A 15,032-nucleotide genomic window follows, 5' to 3' on the forward strand; every position below is an offset into this window, starting at 1 on the left:
TGTACCAGATAACAGGGACGCGGGTGGCGCTGTGGGTTAAACCGCAGAGCCTAGGACCTGCCAATCAGAAGGTCGGTGGTTCGAATCCCTGCGGCGGGGTGAGCTCCCGTTGCTCGGTCCCTGCTCCTGCCAACCTAGCAGTTCAAAAGCATGTTAAAGTGCAAGTAGATCAATTGGTACCGCTCCGGCGGGAAGGTAAACGGCATTTCCATGCGCTGCTCTGGTTTGCCAGAAGCGGCTTAGTCATGCTGGCCACATGACCCGGAATCTGTACACCGGCTCCCTCGGCCAATAGAGCGAGATGAGCGCCGAAACCTCAGAGTCATCCACAACTGGACCTAATGGTCAGGGGTCCCTTTACCAGGTAACATCCAACAGAACTCTTGCATTCTGCACTAGCTGAAGTTCCCAGACCACCTTCAAAGGTTGTCCTATGTAGAGCGCATCACAGAAATCTAACTGTGAGGTTACTAGGGCATGAAGTCCTGTGGCCAGACTATCCCAGCCCAGAAATGGCATTCTTACAATTACTAAGCAGTCGGCTGATTTCAAGTCTCAGGGCTGAATTAGACATGGCATCTGTCGTATGACTTGACAGTATAGTGGAGTTTCCCCTCAATGGTGGGGCAGATCAAGACCACTGAATAGGAAAGGGGGGCTTTGTCCTCACCAAGGTCCCCAAACTAGACTTCCTTCCACGCTTGTTATTCATAATGGAAGGAAAGCTTATATTGTGAACTCCCCTCCCATTGTGAATAGCCAGCGTTTGCAGGGGTGGGGGTGGGGGTCAAGTTCTAATCAGGACTGCAGCAGCAACAAAATGCTTAAGTCACCCTCCAATACTGTAAGTACTTCAACAAATCCAGGCCAATACAAAAGAGCAAATGTACTGTAGCATCAGCTTGCCTGAGTCAAATTGTAGCAGAATTATATTATTTCAGCTTAATCCTAACTGCTGTTCAAAATGACCCTAGCTAACAAAGTGAATGCTTATATAGATTAGAATTGCTGGTTAAAGAGAGTACAGTAGTACCTCGGGTTACATACGCTTCAGGTTACATATGCTTCAGGTTACAGACTCCGCTAACCCAGAAATAGTACCTCGGGTTGAGAACTTTGCTTCAGGATGAGAACAGAAATTGTGCAGCGGCGGCGAGGCCCCATTAGCTAAAGTGGTGCTTCAGGTTAAGAACAGTTTCAGGTTAAGAACGGAGTCCAAAACGAATTAAGTACTTAACCCGAGATACCACTGTAATGCATTTTTCTCATAGAATCAATGTCTGAAAAATCAACACATACCTTTCTCTACAACGCTGGAAATTATACTGACCCATAGGCATGTCCTAAGAGAAATTGAGAGAAAATGTCAACATAATATTATAAAAAAAAAAATCTTGATTCTCAGTATATAAGGTTGTATTGTAACGCAAATGTTGTGTCAGAGAACATTTTCTCTAGCTCAAAAATCCCAGTGAAATATATGATAAAATCCTTATTAATTTTAATGGGCCAGAATTGCATCAGTGCAATTCCTTGTATGTCAACTCATAAGTAAAGTCCTACTGAGCTGAATATGACTTAGTCCCTGGTCAATGTGTGTAGCCTGAGTGGTGCAAGCCAAACGGCAGCAACACACCCAGCTAAATTAAGCATGAGAGACTAATGATTTCAGGATCATATTAATACAGGCCAAGCTCTGATAGAGCAGAACACAGGCTGATCAGCATCCTCTTTCTCAGTCAGACACTTGGAGGAAGCCCGCCTGACAGCCATGAAAGCAACACCAGTCCCAGCTGGTCTTCAGAAGTGTCCCACCCTGGAATTAGGAGATTCCAGGGCTTCAGAGTCTTGTAGCACTCTATGGAGGCTGGTGGAGTTTGTCCATTTCCCTTATCTCCCCTTTCCTACACTGCACAGTGCTAAAGGGCTCTGGTTCAGGGCTGGTTGCCAGTCTCAAATCTGAGAACTCAATTGTTGTCTGGGGGTGGGGGAAGGAGAGAAATCTGGAGAGGAGGGAAGGGCATAGTTTTTCCTCTCCTCCACTGTGCTAGCGCTGATATATAACGATGCAGAAAACTCATACCATGGTGCTGATCTTGCCATTTTCTGTAATCATGCTGTCCCGATGGTGCAAGTGAGCAAATGGCTTGGCTGCTCCCCATGACTCCAAGTACCGGGTCATACGAACAGATGCTCTCATTTTAGCTCCATCTAGAGTATTCCGGGGTCGGAAATGATGCTGCGGACTTCGTTTTTCTTCCTGGTTAGGGAATAAATAAACCCAAGAGGTACAGATAGCATAAAGCTTGCACGATTTCTATTGTTTCCTATTTTGCCCAATTTATTCTAGTTTTGCTCATCATGGGGTGAAGCCGCGGAGAGCAATAAAACACAAACTACTGAAAATCTTATTTAGCCGCCTCCTGACTTTTGAGATTATAGCTAGCGTTGTGGACAGATAAATAAGGGCAAGGGACTTGTTCCTTAAAATCAAACAAACCAAGATCCTCAGGAAGACGACAATACCACACAGCCACGTAACATAAATATCTAGGTAAGTAAATGCTCAGTGTTGCATTTCTTATTGTCCTGACAAAGCACAATCCAGAAGTGGTTCACCTGGACTTCCGGGGTGGCGCCATCGGCAATGGCGGACTCCCTCTGATCTGGAGGGACTAGCTCCACGCGAAACGGGTCTTTTCCGCTACGGCGAAGCGGGGACCCTTTCAAAAATCACAGGCGGATGAAGCCTGTGACCATGGGACTTGGCGGGCACCTTTAGCGCCCCCCCAACCCGCAAAAGAACCCACTAACGGGCTCCGGAGCGAAGAGGGGGAAGTGGCGCGGTGCTGAGAGTCAACTGCTTCTTCCGTGGAGCGAAGCCGCACAGCCGTTGCCGGAGAGCGCTGCCTTTTTCCTGGGACAATTTGGCTTCTAAAATAATCACCCGTGAGTACTTAAATTTCGGACAACTGGACTTTAAATAAGGACTTGCGAGCAGAAAGGAAAATTGGACTTAAAAGTTTACCTCAATTTGGCACTGAAACGGGAAGGTCTAAACAGGAAGTCAGCCTTCCGTTTCTTTGTAGATAGATTAAAGCAAAGACATGGCAAACTAGAGCTCAGAAAATCGCTTGTAAAAGATTAACTTTCATCATTTAAAATTGTTGAACCCCCCTTCGGAAGCAGGAGAAGAGGGGGGATTTTTTGGACTGTTTAAACCTGCAGAAGTGAGTGTAAAGTAACTTTCCACCGTCCTGATCCTGGAGCGGGGTGTCAGGACTGACGTTTTTTGAAGCTCATTGACCAGAGACAAACGTTTTTGACAGATAGCTATAAGAAGAGAAACATTGATTCCATTGTTCCCCTTCGCATTTTAAAGGAACAAATATTGACAAAATATCTGAAAAAGGAAACTTTGTTGTTAGACTTGTCTTTAAAAGAAAGAACAAATAGAAGTTTTCCCCCTAGAGGGAGACTGTGAAACTGTAACCAACTCCGGGGAGCTTGCAGCTGTTACAGATTACAATCGTGGGAATAGACTTCTGACCTTGCAGGACAATGTATTCAGAAGCTCTGTTGCGTGCTTTCTGTAAAACAAATGCCCTACTGGAACAGCTACATGAGAAGACGGATTTGATGACTGATGCGATCAGAAATTTTGAACAGGCAGTGGGAAATTATATGGAGCCCACCCAGGAATTAAATCAGGAGTGTGCCCTGACAGAACAGATGAGGGAAGAGGATGTTACTGAATCTTGGGCACCGGAGGTGAAGGGAGCTGTGGCCCAGCAGGAACATGAGCTTTTGGACTTGACAAATGAACTTGGAAAAAGCCAGATTTGGAAAGATAAAGTTTGGTTTGGTTTGGAAATGGGGGGTTGGATAGACCCCCCTATGCAGGGATGTTTGGACCTTTCAAGTCTGGCAATGGGCCGTGAGATGTTTGGGGTTGTGGGGGCTCTTAACTTTGGAGGGATTTTGAAACATGTTCTTAAATACCACATGGAGTTTAGTGTGGACTATGGAAAAGGGGCTGATTTGTCAAGAAGGGTCAAAAACATTGTTAAGCTGGAGTTCCCACGAGTGAAAGGAGCAGGAGACAAAGGAAAATACAGTTATAAATTTGAAGAAGAGCTGCGGAAGGGACATGGAAGAGACTTAAGGGCCTCGGATATAAGGTTACCAGGTTAATGCGCTAGATCGATGGGATAATAAGGACTGACAAAACCCGGGACCAGGAGGAAGGGACGCTGGATGAAGATTGGATTGTTTTTATTTCTTTTTTTTACTACTAGGATTGTTTTATAAAATTGATGAATGTTAGAAAACTGTTGGAACGAAATTACTTGGCTTTAGCAAAAATGTTTAAAGAATTATGTAAGAATATTATGGTTATGAGAAGTTGGTAAAAATAAGATTTAAGTTTTAAGCTTTAAGGTTCTTTATAGTAAGATAAGATTAAAATAGATTAAGGTAATGTAATGACAGAATATTATGAAATATGGAAAGGATTTGCTGCGACAATTAACAACTAGGATACAAAAAAAGGGAGGAGGAGGTCAAAGAAAGAAGGTAATGACAGTTGAGGATTTGAGAATGATGGATTTGTTTTTGAGTGTTTGTATTTTTGTTTTTTGAATTTGTATTGATTGATGTGGTTTGTTTTTTCTTTGTTTTTTCTTTCTCTTTTTCTGCTTTGTTCTCTTTTGTAATTCTAAAAATTTTCAATAAATATCATTTTAAAAAAACAAAAAACAAAACAGAAGTGGTTCACCTGATGGGATGGAGCCACAACAGCAGCTTCTCAGCAGGGATGCCACTGCTGCTGCCGGGAGGAGGTGAGCCACTGCAGGGCTCGCACCACTGCACCTGCCCACGAGGCAGACTGAAGCAGCCACCTCAGGAGGTGAAATCCAGTGGGTGGCCCCCCCCCCATGCACATCCCCTGTCCCCTGAAGTGATGGCTTCCAGCAAGATCGCACAAAATTTCTGCAAGATCTCGCTATATCTCGTCGGAAGCCGCTGCAGCAAAACAACCCGGGTAAGCGAGGCTTTGGTGGTGGTGGTGGGGTTTCACCTCAGATGGGTCACCCCTCCTCCCAGTCATCTCGACTCTCCCTCTTCTGAGAAGCAGGCATGACATACCTACCAAGAGGCGGCCGCTGTGGCTATGCACCACTGGGCAAGCCAGGTCTGGACAGCTGTGAAGCAGAGTTGTGAAGGCAAGCAGCAGTAAGCCCCCACCTGGTGCACTTTTCTCCCCCCCCGCCCCCATCTTATGGCTGTGCCAGAAGAAGAAAGCAAAAGCTTCCACTTTTAGATCAGCCACAGATTAGCCCCAAACCCTAAACTGCGGTTGTACTTAACTATGATTGCCTAAACTCATTTTCATGTCTGAACGAGCCCAATGTAGCCCTAGAAGCCACAGAAGCAAAATCATAGAATCATAGAATCATAGAATCATAGAGTTGGAAGAGACCACAAGGGCCATCAAGTCCAACCCCCTGCCAAGCAGGAAACACCATCAGAGCACTCCTGACATATGGTTGTCAAGCCTCTGCTTAAAGACCTCCAAAGAAGGAGACTCCACCACACTCCTTGGCAGCAAATTCCACTGTCGAACAGCTCTTACTGTCAGGAAGTTCTTCCTAATGTTTAGGTGGAATCTTCTTTCTTGTAGTTTGGATCCATTGCTCCGTGTCCGCTTCTCTGGAGCAACAGAAAACAACCTTTCTCCCTCCTCTATGTGACATCCTTTTATATATTTGAACATGGCTATCATATCACCCCTTAACCTCCTCTTCTCCAGGCTAAACATGCCCAGCTCTCTTAGCCGTTCCTCATAAGGCATCGTTTCCAGGCCTTTGACCATTTTGGTTGCCCTCCTCTGGACACGTTCCAGTTTGTCAATGTCCTTCTTGAACTGTGGTGCCCAGAACTGGACACAGTACTCCAGGTGAGGTCTGACCAGAGCAGAATACAGTGGCACTATTACTTCCCTTGATCTAGATGCTATACTCCTATTGATGCAGCCCAGAATTGCATTGGCTTTTTTAGCTGCCGCGTCACACTGTTGGCTCATGTCAAGTTTGTGGTCAACCAAGACTCCTAGATCCTTTTCACATGTACTGCTCTCAAGCCAGGTGTCCCCCATCTTGTATTTGTGCCTCTCATTTTTTTTGCCCAAGTGCAATGGCTCTTGTCTGCTTATAGCAGTTTCAAATACAATGTGGAGAAAACAAATGAAACATTACTAACCTTGGGGTTGATAATGAAGTAGGTTTTCACCTTATGCTCCTTGAGATACGGGTCCCTTGCATCTCCATCCCCATCCTCCACTTGGTAAGCTCCATTCAAGTGGGCCAAGGTGACTGAAGTAATGTGAACACGGCTGAAATTATGGTTTATTTTAAAATGACCATTATACAACATTAAGAATGTCACACTGCTTTTTTTCTTTTCTTTTACTATTGGGAAATATTCCCAATAGCTACACAAAATGAAATACGTGTGAACTAAACAACACATTGTAAATGAACATATATATATATATTTGCAGGCAACGAAACTGGATTGCTGTGCACAAAAACAAATGCAAACTCTGCCCTCATTCACACTGACGTAGTCAGCCTAAACTTGTCTGTATTATTTCAAACTTCAGCAGGAGCTCACATGATTCCTGCATTCAAAAATAGAGAAATACATCTGTACACAGAATACGAGCATGTCCAAGGACTACATGAGAACCTCTTCCACCACCCTTCTCTAGACTTTTTTATGTGGAGTGGATTCAGTCACTTGAACAGTAAAACCCAGTAAAACCCTGATTCCAGATGGCCACCTCAGTGAGAACTAGGCCCATCATTCAATTGTGCTCCAGAAAAACAGTCAGTCTTTAACATTCTCATTTGTTCCAATCAAGTTATCCCTTCTGGGTGAAAAGGATCCAAGGAACACAAGAAGCCCCAAGGCAAGTGGCTTCTCCATTCAACTAATGCATTTGAAAGGTATGGAGCTGTTCCCTATCCACTTAAATGTTTCTCTTCCTCAAGATAGATCAGAGCAGCTTCTATTTGGTTTCTAGGGGGTCTGCCTTCTCATCAACTTATGGGAGCCAAACCTATATGCTCAGCAGTTGAACAGTATTGTGTGCCTTCCAAGACTATTGCATTTCAGTAAAAGGGAAAAATCTCTGTTTGCTCAGGATCAGAGCAAATAAACAGGGTAAAATGCATGAATTTTAATAGGGGAGTGGGCACAATCTAGCCACACCTGCAGGCCTACTACTTTCAGTTGCAGAGTTAAACACATGGCTTAAAAGGACTTAACTTTGGTGGGATCACATCCAATGTTTATAAAAGGTAATCAGGCCTATTTAAATACAGAACATTCCAGTGGGCGAGGCAAGGCCATCCCCTTGGCTGAGGACTACAGGGCCCTCTTAACTGCACAGTAGGCGTTTTGGGTGACCTTGTAGGCACCAATTTATTTGGGGAAATGTATCCACACCCATCTTAAATAAAGACTAGTCTTACCCAGGAACTCCTCCGGCTTCCATGTGATTGGCTAGTGTAACATCATGTGACCATACATCATACTGCCATTTCTGCAGTCCAATCACGCCACAAAGGACATTCCCAGAGTGCACTCCTACTCGCATATTAATATCAACTCCAGTTGCATCTCTGACCTTCCTATTGATGAGAAATTATTATCAATCGCAGCTGTTATTTTCTGGACTTTGAAAAAAGCGCACGGTGCTACCATTACCACACAATGACTTTTTCATGTGCTACTGTTCATGTCTTAATTAAAAAGTGGTATAGAAATATTTATACTTTTATAACTAAGATATTTGCTGGTTAAAGCACAGCCATGTTAACATCAATATAAAAGTAAACAAGCTAAAAAAAATGGCCACAAATTCAATTCAAGCTCACAAGTATTATTTACAAAGAACTTATTCTAAATAAAATTGGAACTTGCCTTTTATTTTTTGAGACGAATTGGCAGTTGTCATACCTAGCCTGATCTGGAATCAGATGCTGAGTCCTTGGGAGGACAAACCAAACACCCCACAGGCCAAGGACCTTGAGGAGCAGTCAAGGCCAGCTAAATACAGTGTTGAAGATCCTCTTTGAGGGGCTCTTTGCGTTAATACCTGACAAGGAACCACTGGAATGGTCAGAGGAGCAGGTGGAGCCATCCTCCAGCCTTTGAGTGCCGGCGCCCAAGTCTTTGGGTTCAGGCCAAAGAGTGACAACACAGTAGAGCTGTGGACCCAGAGTCATTGGTCTACTCATGAAAAGGCGGTTTAGTTGTCAGTAAGCAATCCCTGATTCTCCTTCACTGCTCGTAGCTGTAGTTAGGATGTGATTTAGGAGGCTATGGTATATAAGGTTTCTTGTTCCTGCTGCAAGTCATCATCCTATTCCCCTTGCTATTGTCCATGGTCTTCTCCACCATCAAAATTTAGATTCTAAGCTTATTGGATCAGGGCCTTGTTTTGTGTTACTCTGTAAACTAGACCTAGATGACATGGTGCCCTCCAGATACTCGGCCCTCCGCCAATGGTCAGGGATGGTGGGAACTGTAGTTCTCAACATCTAGAGACCACCACCTTGGCTACTTCTGCCATAAAGCACTATTTACATTGATGATGCTAGACAAATTTGTGGCTGCTCAAAATTATTGTATACACTCCAACATTGGGCCCTGTAATTTGCACATCAGCCAGCCTCTGCTCCAAGATGGGGGCAGTTAGCCCATTTTTAGAATATCTTCGGAAAACCTGGGAAAGTCGATGCTGTCATTAAAAAGGTCTTAGCAGATCTAGATCTTCCAACATGGTCAGATAATATAGATCAGTGATGGCCAAACTTGGCCCTCCAGATATTTTGGGACTACAACTCCCATCATCCCTAGCTAACAGGACCAGTGGTCAGGGATGATGGAAATTGTAGTCCCAAAACAGCTGGAGGGCCAAGTTTGGCCATCACTGATCTAGATCCATAACGGGCAGGGAGTGGACACAAAAAAATGGGCAAATCGGTTTCTCGCTTTTGCAATCAAAAGTTTAGTTCTCCACATTTCCACATCAGTTTGCTTTTTTTAAAAAAAGTCCTCCTGCAAACACCCCAGCATTTTAGTGTTAATTTCTCCTAACATACACATTTGCAAAGCATTTCCCTCTAAAATGATGCTTTTTGTATGTTATGTTCACCAGTATGGACATTTTATGGATGCTTTATCTACATGCATTATTGCACACATTACCTAGCTGGACAACTGGGTTGCAAAATTCGGAGAAGTACAAATTCCCAAGGATGGCTGTACTTCATTTCTTGCATTGTTTGGGAAAGCATGACTTTGGCAGGCTAGTCTTTAAATGCAAACTGAACAGAATTCTTTGCCATCTCTAGTGGGCACTACATCGTGAGGGAAAGATTGCCTTTTACCTCTTCTGTGTATTATCTTACTGCGCTGCAATGCTGTTTCATGTGGTATACCCCCAAATCCATACCATCCCTCACTGTTGTAGCTATGGAGAGAAACAACATCATCTCATTTGATATGGAGCTGAAAATGTTAAACATACTGAAGCACAAACCAGAGCAAAAGCTTCAGATTTAAGGCAACCGTGTGAGGCTTACTGGGGAGGTTCAAGGTAAGGACAAGGACAAGTTACAAAACGCCTCCACCTACTTTATGGCTTCACACATGTCCAGTCCCATTTTCACACAGTTCTTGGCATGGTTTTGGAGAGATATAGGGAGGCCGGACACACAGTAGTAGCAATCTCCCAAAATTTTAATTCTCATGCATTCATTTTCCTGAGAGGGGGAAAGAAGGTTCAGTTAAGAGATGGCCAGCACAGCAACTACTCTATTCCGAACTTAAAAATGGAAAGCGTAATGCTGGTGGTCAACAAAAGAGGTTTAAAGTCTCAAGGCAAATTTTTAAAAATGTAGTATAAGCACCAACATTTGGGAAACAGTTGCCTGCAAGCGCTCCCATTGGAGAGCAGCCTTTACCAAAGGTGTCATGGACTTTGAAGACACTCAAACTCAGGATGCAAGGGAGAAATGTGCTAAGAGGAAAGCACGCTTGGCAAATCCACACCATGATTAACTCCCGCCTGGAAACCAATGTCCCCACTGTGGAAGGACGTGTGGATCCAGAATTGGCCTCCACAGTCACTTACAGACTAACTGTTAAGACTGTGTTTATGGAAGAGAATCTTACTCAGCTGCGAGTGATCACTAAAGAAAGAAAGACCATGCCTGGAGTGCTGCAGAAGCACAATATTCTTGGTGCCATCAAATGTATTTCACATAACGATGGGGAGGAAGATAGCTGGGCTGGACATGCAGGATGAGATGCTCTGCCGAGAGCTATGTGCATCCCATTTCCACTGACCTACTTTTCCTGAAATGTGAAATCAGAAGCACACACAAGCTATGCAGTATCCAGAGACCTAGGAAATTAAATGAAAACTCCTCCTGCCTGGTACAAAAATAGATATCTCTGTTGGGAGCACGGGATATTTGTTGTCATCCCTATTCCAGCACTTGCAGGAAGAGCAACACCACTTCCTAGGCTTAGTCTTCAGATTTATATTGCCACTTTGCCGTGCTCCTTCACGACAGCATGATTAGTCTTTAAATTATGCCCACCAGCGTTATTTTTAATCCGTTCAAAAGCAAATACTGTTCCATTAGATGTTAGTGATTTGCAAACCATTTATCATAAAACTCTAGGGTTCCTCAAAGGTTCCTCAGGGTTTTCTTGGTGAGATCAGTGCTATGGGCAAACTGCCCCGAAGGCAGCTTCCCCACCAGTGCTGATCTTCCTCAGCAATGCTCACAGGCAGGCAAGTCTCAGGTGCAGAGCGACTTTATCTGCAAAAAACTTTGCAAAAGCATTGCAGGAGATCATGTGGCCCATACTGGGCCCCGCTGGAGCAGGTGGTTCTGCTAAATTGCAAACCACCTGAAAGAGTCTCTTGCTGCTGTTTTCTGCAGATGCAATGGAGGCGGTGAAGAAAGTCTTCTTCACCGTAGCTACCGCCACTTGGTAGGCTCAACATTGAGCTCTAGCCCGTGTTCAGTCAGCTTCAGAATGAGTTATCCGCCACTGGCGCTCTAGCCGTCTCAGTGATAGTTTCATTGCCCTCAGATCCAGGGAAAATCACGGGGCTGTCCGGGCTCATGCAATCGGAGAGGGCGCTTTGGAGCCAGACAGTCAATAGCCCTGGTTAACTCCACATTCTAGCGAGCCACCAGGGAATCAGCTGAAAGGCCATCAACATGGGATAAAACATCCCCTACCACTCTCTGGAAACCATTTGGATCCATTAAGTGGCGGGGGTGGACTATCCGAATCGGTCCCACCTCCCTGCAGAGGGGAAGGGTCGCGGAAAAGTCAAGTTGACCATGGCACTTCTTTAGTTTCACTTTTACTTAGTGTCAGATCACCAACATCCATAGAGGTGAACACCAGGTCCAAGGCATGTCAGCGGCTATGAGTTGGGCCAGACTTATTCAGGGACAGCCCCATGGAGGCCATGCTTTCCACGAAGTCCCGAGCGGCCCCTTGTAAGGTCGTGTCGGCATGGATGTTAAAATCCCCTAGGACAACCAAACTAGGTGTCTCCAGGAGAACATCTGCCATGACCTGAAGCAGCTCGGGCAGGGAATCCTTGGTGCAGCGGGGAGGTCGGTACACCAAAAGGAATCCTGTACTGCCCCTATTGCCCACTTCCAGAACATGCAGTCAGAGAGCTGGGTCTTCTCAATAGGACGCCTGGTGCAAACTAATGACTTCCTAAATATCACTGCAAACCCCCCCCCCCCCGCCCACAAGGCCTGGGTTGCTGTGCGTAAGAGAAACCTGGTGGGCAAGCAGCGGCAAGGACAGGCCCATCTGCTTCATCCAACCAAGTCTCTGTTACACATGCCAGGTCAAATCCTCCATCCACAATCAGGTCGTGGATGGCAGTGGTTTTATTCATCATTGACCTGGCATTACACAGCAACACCTTCAGGTCATGTGGGTTTCCCCTGTTGATTCCAGTATCCGTCTGGTCAAGACCAGACCCCTCAAACAACGACTAAACCTGCCTCCTCAGTAATGACATGGTCTGGTCTTAGCGTAACTCCTACTCCTACTCGTGATCACTGAAATCGGTTGTCCCAGTGCATCCCCCCTGTGAAACCTGCCCTAGCCATTTTGTTGGCTGGGACCCATAGCAGATAGACACAGAATTGCTGTTTTTATCCTCTTTCTTTGTGCCCTCCCCCCCCCACCACATTTGTATTAGCTTGTGACCAAAGGACAGTGCAAATTATAGATCAGGAACTGAAAGCCCCAGGGTCAACCTGAGAACTACGGGCTGGCTCCCCAATTTCCCATGGCACTCAGCATTGGCCCAGGATGTGAGGGTGGCCTGGTGGTTGTGAAAACTGCATTCGCAGCAGACCCCAGGTCAACAACCTGGCATGCCACTCTCACGCCACAGCTATAAATCTTAACATCAAAGACAATGATAACCTAACAGCCATTACTGAAGCCCTCAGGGGTACTTACTTTTGCAATTTGGTCAAACTTGCCAAAGAGCTCATTCAGCATGTGCACCAGTTCTCCAGGAGAGCAATCACTAGCCAAGCGAGTGAATCCCACAATATCAGCGTATAAAATGCTACAAGTGAAAAAGGGGATTTTACCATTTTGCTTAGCTTAAAACTATCCCTAGAGTTTCTTGGAGAAAACAAACAAGAGAAAAGGGAATGCACTAAATACCTCACCAGGAGCAGATACAACTTGTCCAAAACCCTATGTTTGGATGCTGAGCTCATACATCCTTTTTGGATGGCCTGCTGTTGTGGTCTGACTCCCCTTCCACTGTGTCCACTCAGGCTGTGACCCTGCCAGGACCGCTTGCCTATAAAGGATTGTGCCTCACCCCGCAGTTTGCCACACTGCGGTCGGAAGCTGAACTCCCAGCAGACCTCTTTGAAGAGAAGGGCAGGTTATCAGTCTGCGAAGAGGAGCTGCTAATATCTTCTGGTGCCTAAACCGAGCCACCCACCAGGCAAGATCGTTCTAGAGTTTCCACCGGAAAAGGCAGAGGAGACAGCCAGAGGTCATTCAACTGCTCCACAGTGTGAGACATAAAGCCAGAAGACAACCATTAAAGCGTACTGCGACTCTGCTTATGTCAGGCACGGGTTGGGGGCTTAACCAATTACAGTATTAATTTCACGCAGGAGGGTGGGCCTACAAGGAGAGAAGGAAGGTGAGACAGGAGAAAAGGCAAAACAGGGGAGTCTTCTGCAAGGGCCTGGCAAGGGTGCGCTGCCCCTCATGCAGCAGTTCATTGGGGGGTGGGGGAGAAATGGGCAGCCCCATCTTATTTGGGCTCATTGGCATGCAACCCACAGCCTTTTACCCCTAGGAGAATGCAGCACCTTGAGGGGGAAAAGATTCCCTGTTCCCATAGTGCTTTGTTTATTTTTCATTTTTGCTTGCTATTTTGTTAATGTTGTTAATATTGTTTTATAGATTATATATGTTGTATTGATTTGTTAACCATACAATATGACTTTTGCTTTAATTGTGCTTTGTTAACCATGTTTTATAGATCGCAATTGCTTCACTGATGATTTGTTAATTATTCCATATGACTTAGGCTGTATTTGTGACATTCTATTATGTTCTGTCAAGCTACTGTCATTTGTTGTTTGTAAGGTGCTTTGGGATATAGAAGTATAATAAATCACATCAATTCAAAATCCCTTCCGGAGATGCCACAGTTAAAGCTCAGTAACATCTGCCTTTCCTAGATCATCCACTGGTGACTCTCTCAGGTCCTTCGGAGTCTGAGGCAGCCCTGCCAGGCCAAAACCCGTACTCTGGGCATCAATGTATGCAACCTGCCCCCTACTCTTCTGTGACTTTAGCTGAAGGGCAGTATAGGGCATGAAAGGCCTCAAGGGTGCAGGATGGGACCAGAGCCTGAATGAAACAGGCCAACATGACTTCCACCACATTTCTCATCTCCCACTTACCCGTCCTTGAGACTGAAACACATTCCAGCTTTGCCACACTGAAAATTGCCCCCAAATGACTGTGTTAATCAGTGCTGATGGCAGCCATACAACAAGTTAGCTTGTATCAAGTGCAACGCGTTCTCGCTTTTTTTTTTGCTTTCGATATTTACCACGAAAAATTTAAGGCCATTTGTTCAAGCAATAATATTTCAGCCTCTGGATTGCTTTTAAATTTGATATGCCTAATTAAATTCAGCTGCCTTCCCAAAATAAACATGTCACAAGGTCCACAGAGGTTATCTATAGTCACAGTTCTATGGAATCAACCTGCAATATCTGTGTGCCTGAACACCTGCTTCCAATGAAAGAAAAGAAAAAGGAAAGAACAAGGCAACCACCTCCCTCTAAACAACGTATAGCTGTGATTAAAGCATTTTGCTAGTAATGGTAACTAATGGACTTCAGCACTGAGAATGGGCAAGTGTCTGTTCCAAACAATACCTTACATTGGTGTGCCTTTTGACATATAAATTATGAAAGTTGTTTGTATTTTCCAGCTGGCCTGCTTTGGGTCCTTGTAACCTCTGGATGATCTCAGCTTTCATCTCCATGGCTATGTGAGCAGGAAGTAAGGAAAGCAGGAGACGCTCCTAGGTTGGAGAGAGGAAAGACAAAATGGCCCAAGCTTCAACTGAGCTTCAAGCAGGAAAATCTGCTAAGTAGTCATTACAAACACATTTTCTATGAGCAACAGTGGGATGGAATTTATTTCAAGGATTGGGAGGAAACTGCACACGATGCACTATCATTTGTGGTCCCCACCTCCACTTCAAGTTTTCTTTTCTTTATGAAATGCAGCTGCAAAAGATTAACTCTTCTGTGGAAAGCTGACTGGGGGTGGGGTTATGTGAAGAGGAGCATGAATGGCTTCAGCATCCTTTCTCCTCCAGGGCTTAAAAAAAAAAAATGGGTAGAAAA

General features: G+C 45.0%; 1 protein-coding gene across 2 annotated transcripts in view; it reads right to left on the reverse strand.

The window, feature by feature from the left end:
• ADCY2 (adenylate cyclase 2) overlaps positions 1 to 15,032 on the reverse strand; it is a gene marked incomplete at its 5' end in the record, with an annotated part of 124,135 nt that overhangs the window by 50,732 nt on the left and 58,371 nt on the right. For both annotated transcript variants that reach the window (XM_081012940.1, XM_081012941.1), the window contains 7 exons: positions 1,300 to 1,343; positions 2,084 to 2,260; positions 6,262 to 6,394; positions 7,539 to 7,697; positions 9,709 to 9,836; positions 12,592 to 12,703; positions 14,556 to 14,704. In XM_081012940.1, coding sequence (XP_080869066.1) covers positions 1,300 to 1,343; positions 2,084 to 2,260; positions 6,262 to 6,394; positions 7,539 to 7,697; positions 9,709 to 9,836; positions 12,592 to 12,703; positions 14,556 to 14,704 — 902 coding nt within the window. The remainder of the gene's footprint in view (positions 1 to 1,299; positions 1,344 to 2,083; positions 2,261 to 6,261; positions 6,395 to 7,538; positions 7,698 to 9,708; positions 9,837 to 12,591; positions 12,704 to 14,555; positions 14,705 to 15,032) is intronic.

Source organism: Podarcis pityusensis (assembly GCF_964106645.2).
Source record: "Podarcis pityusensis genome assembly, chromosome: 7".
NCBI classification, from domain to species: domain Eukaryota; kingdom Metazoa; phylum Chordata; class Lepidosauria; order Squamata; family Lacertidae; genus Podarcis; species Podarcis pityusensis.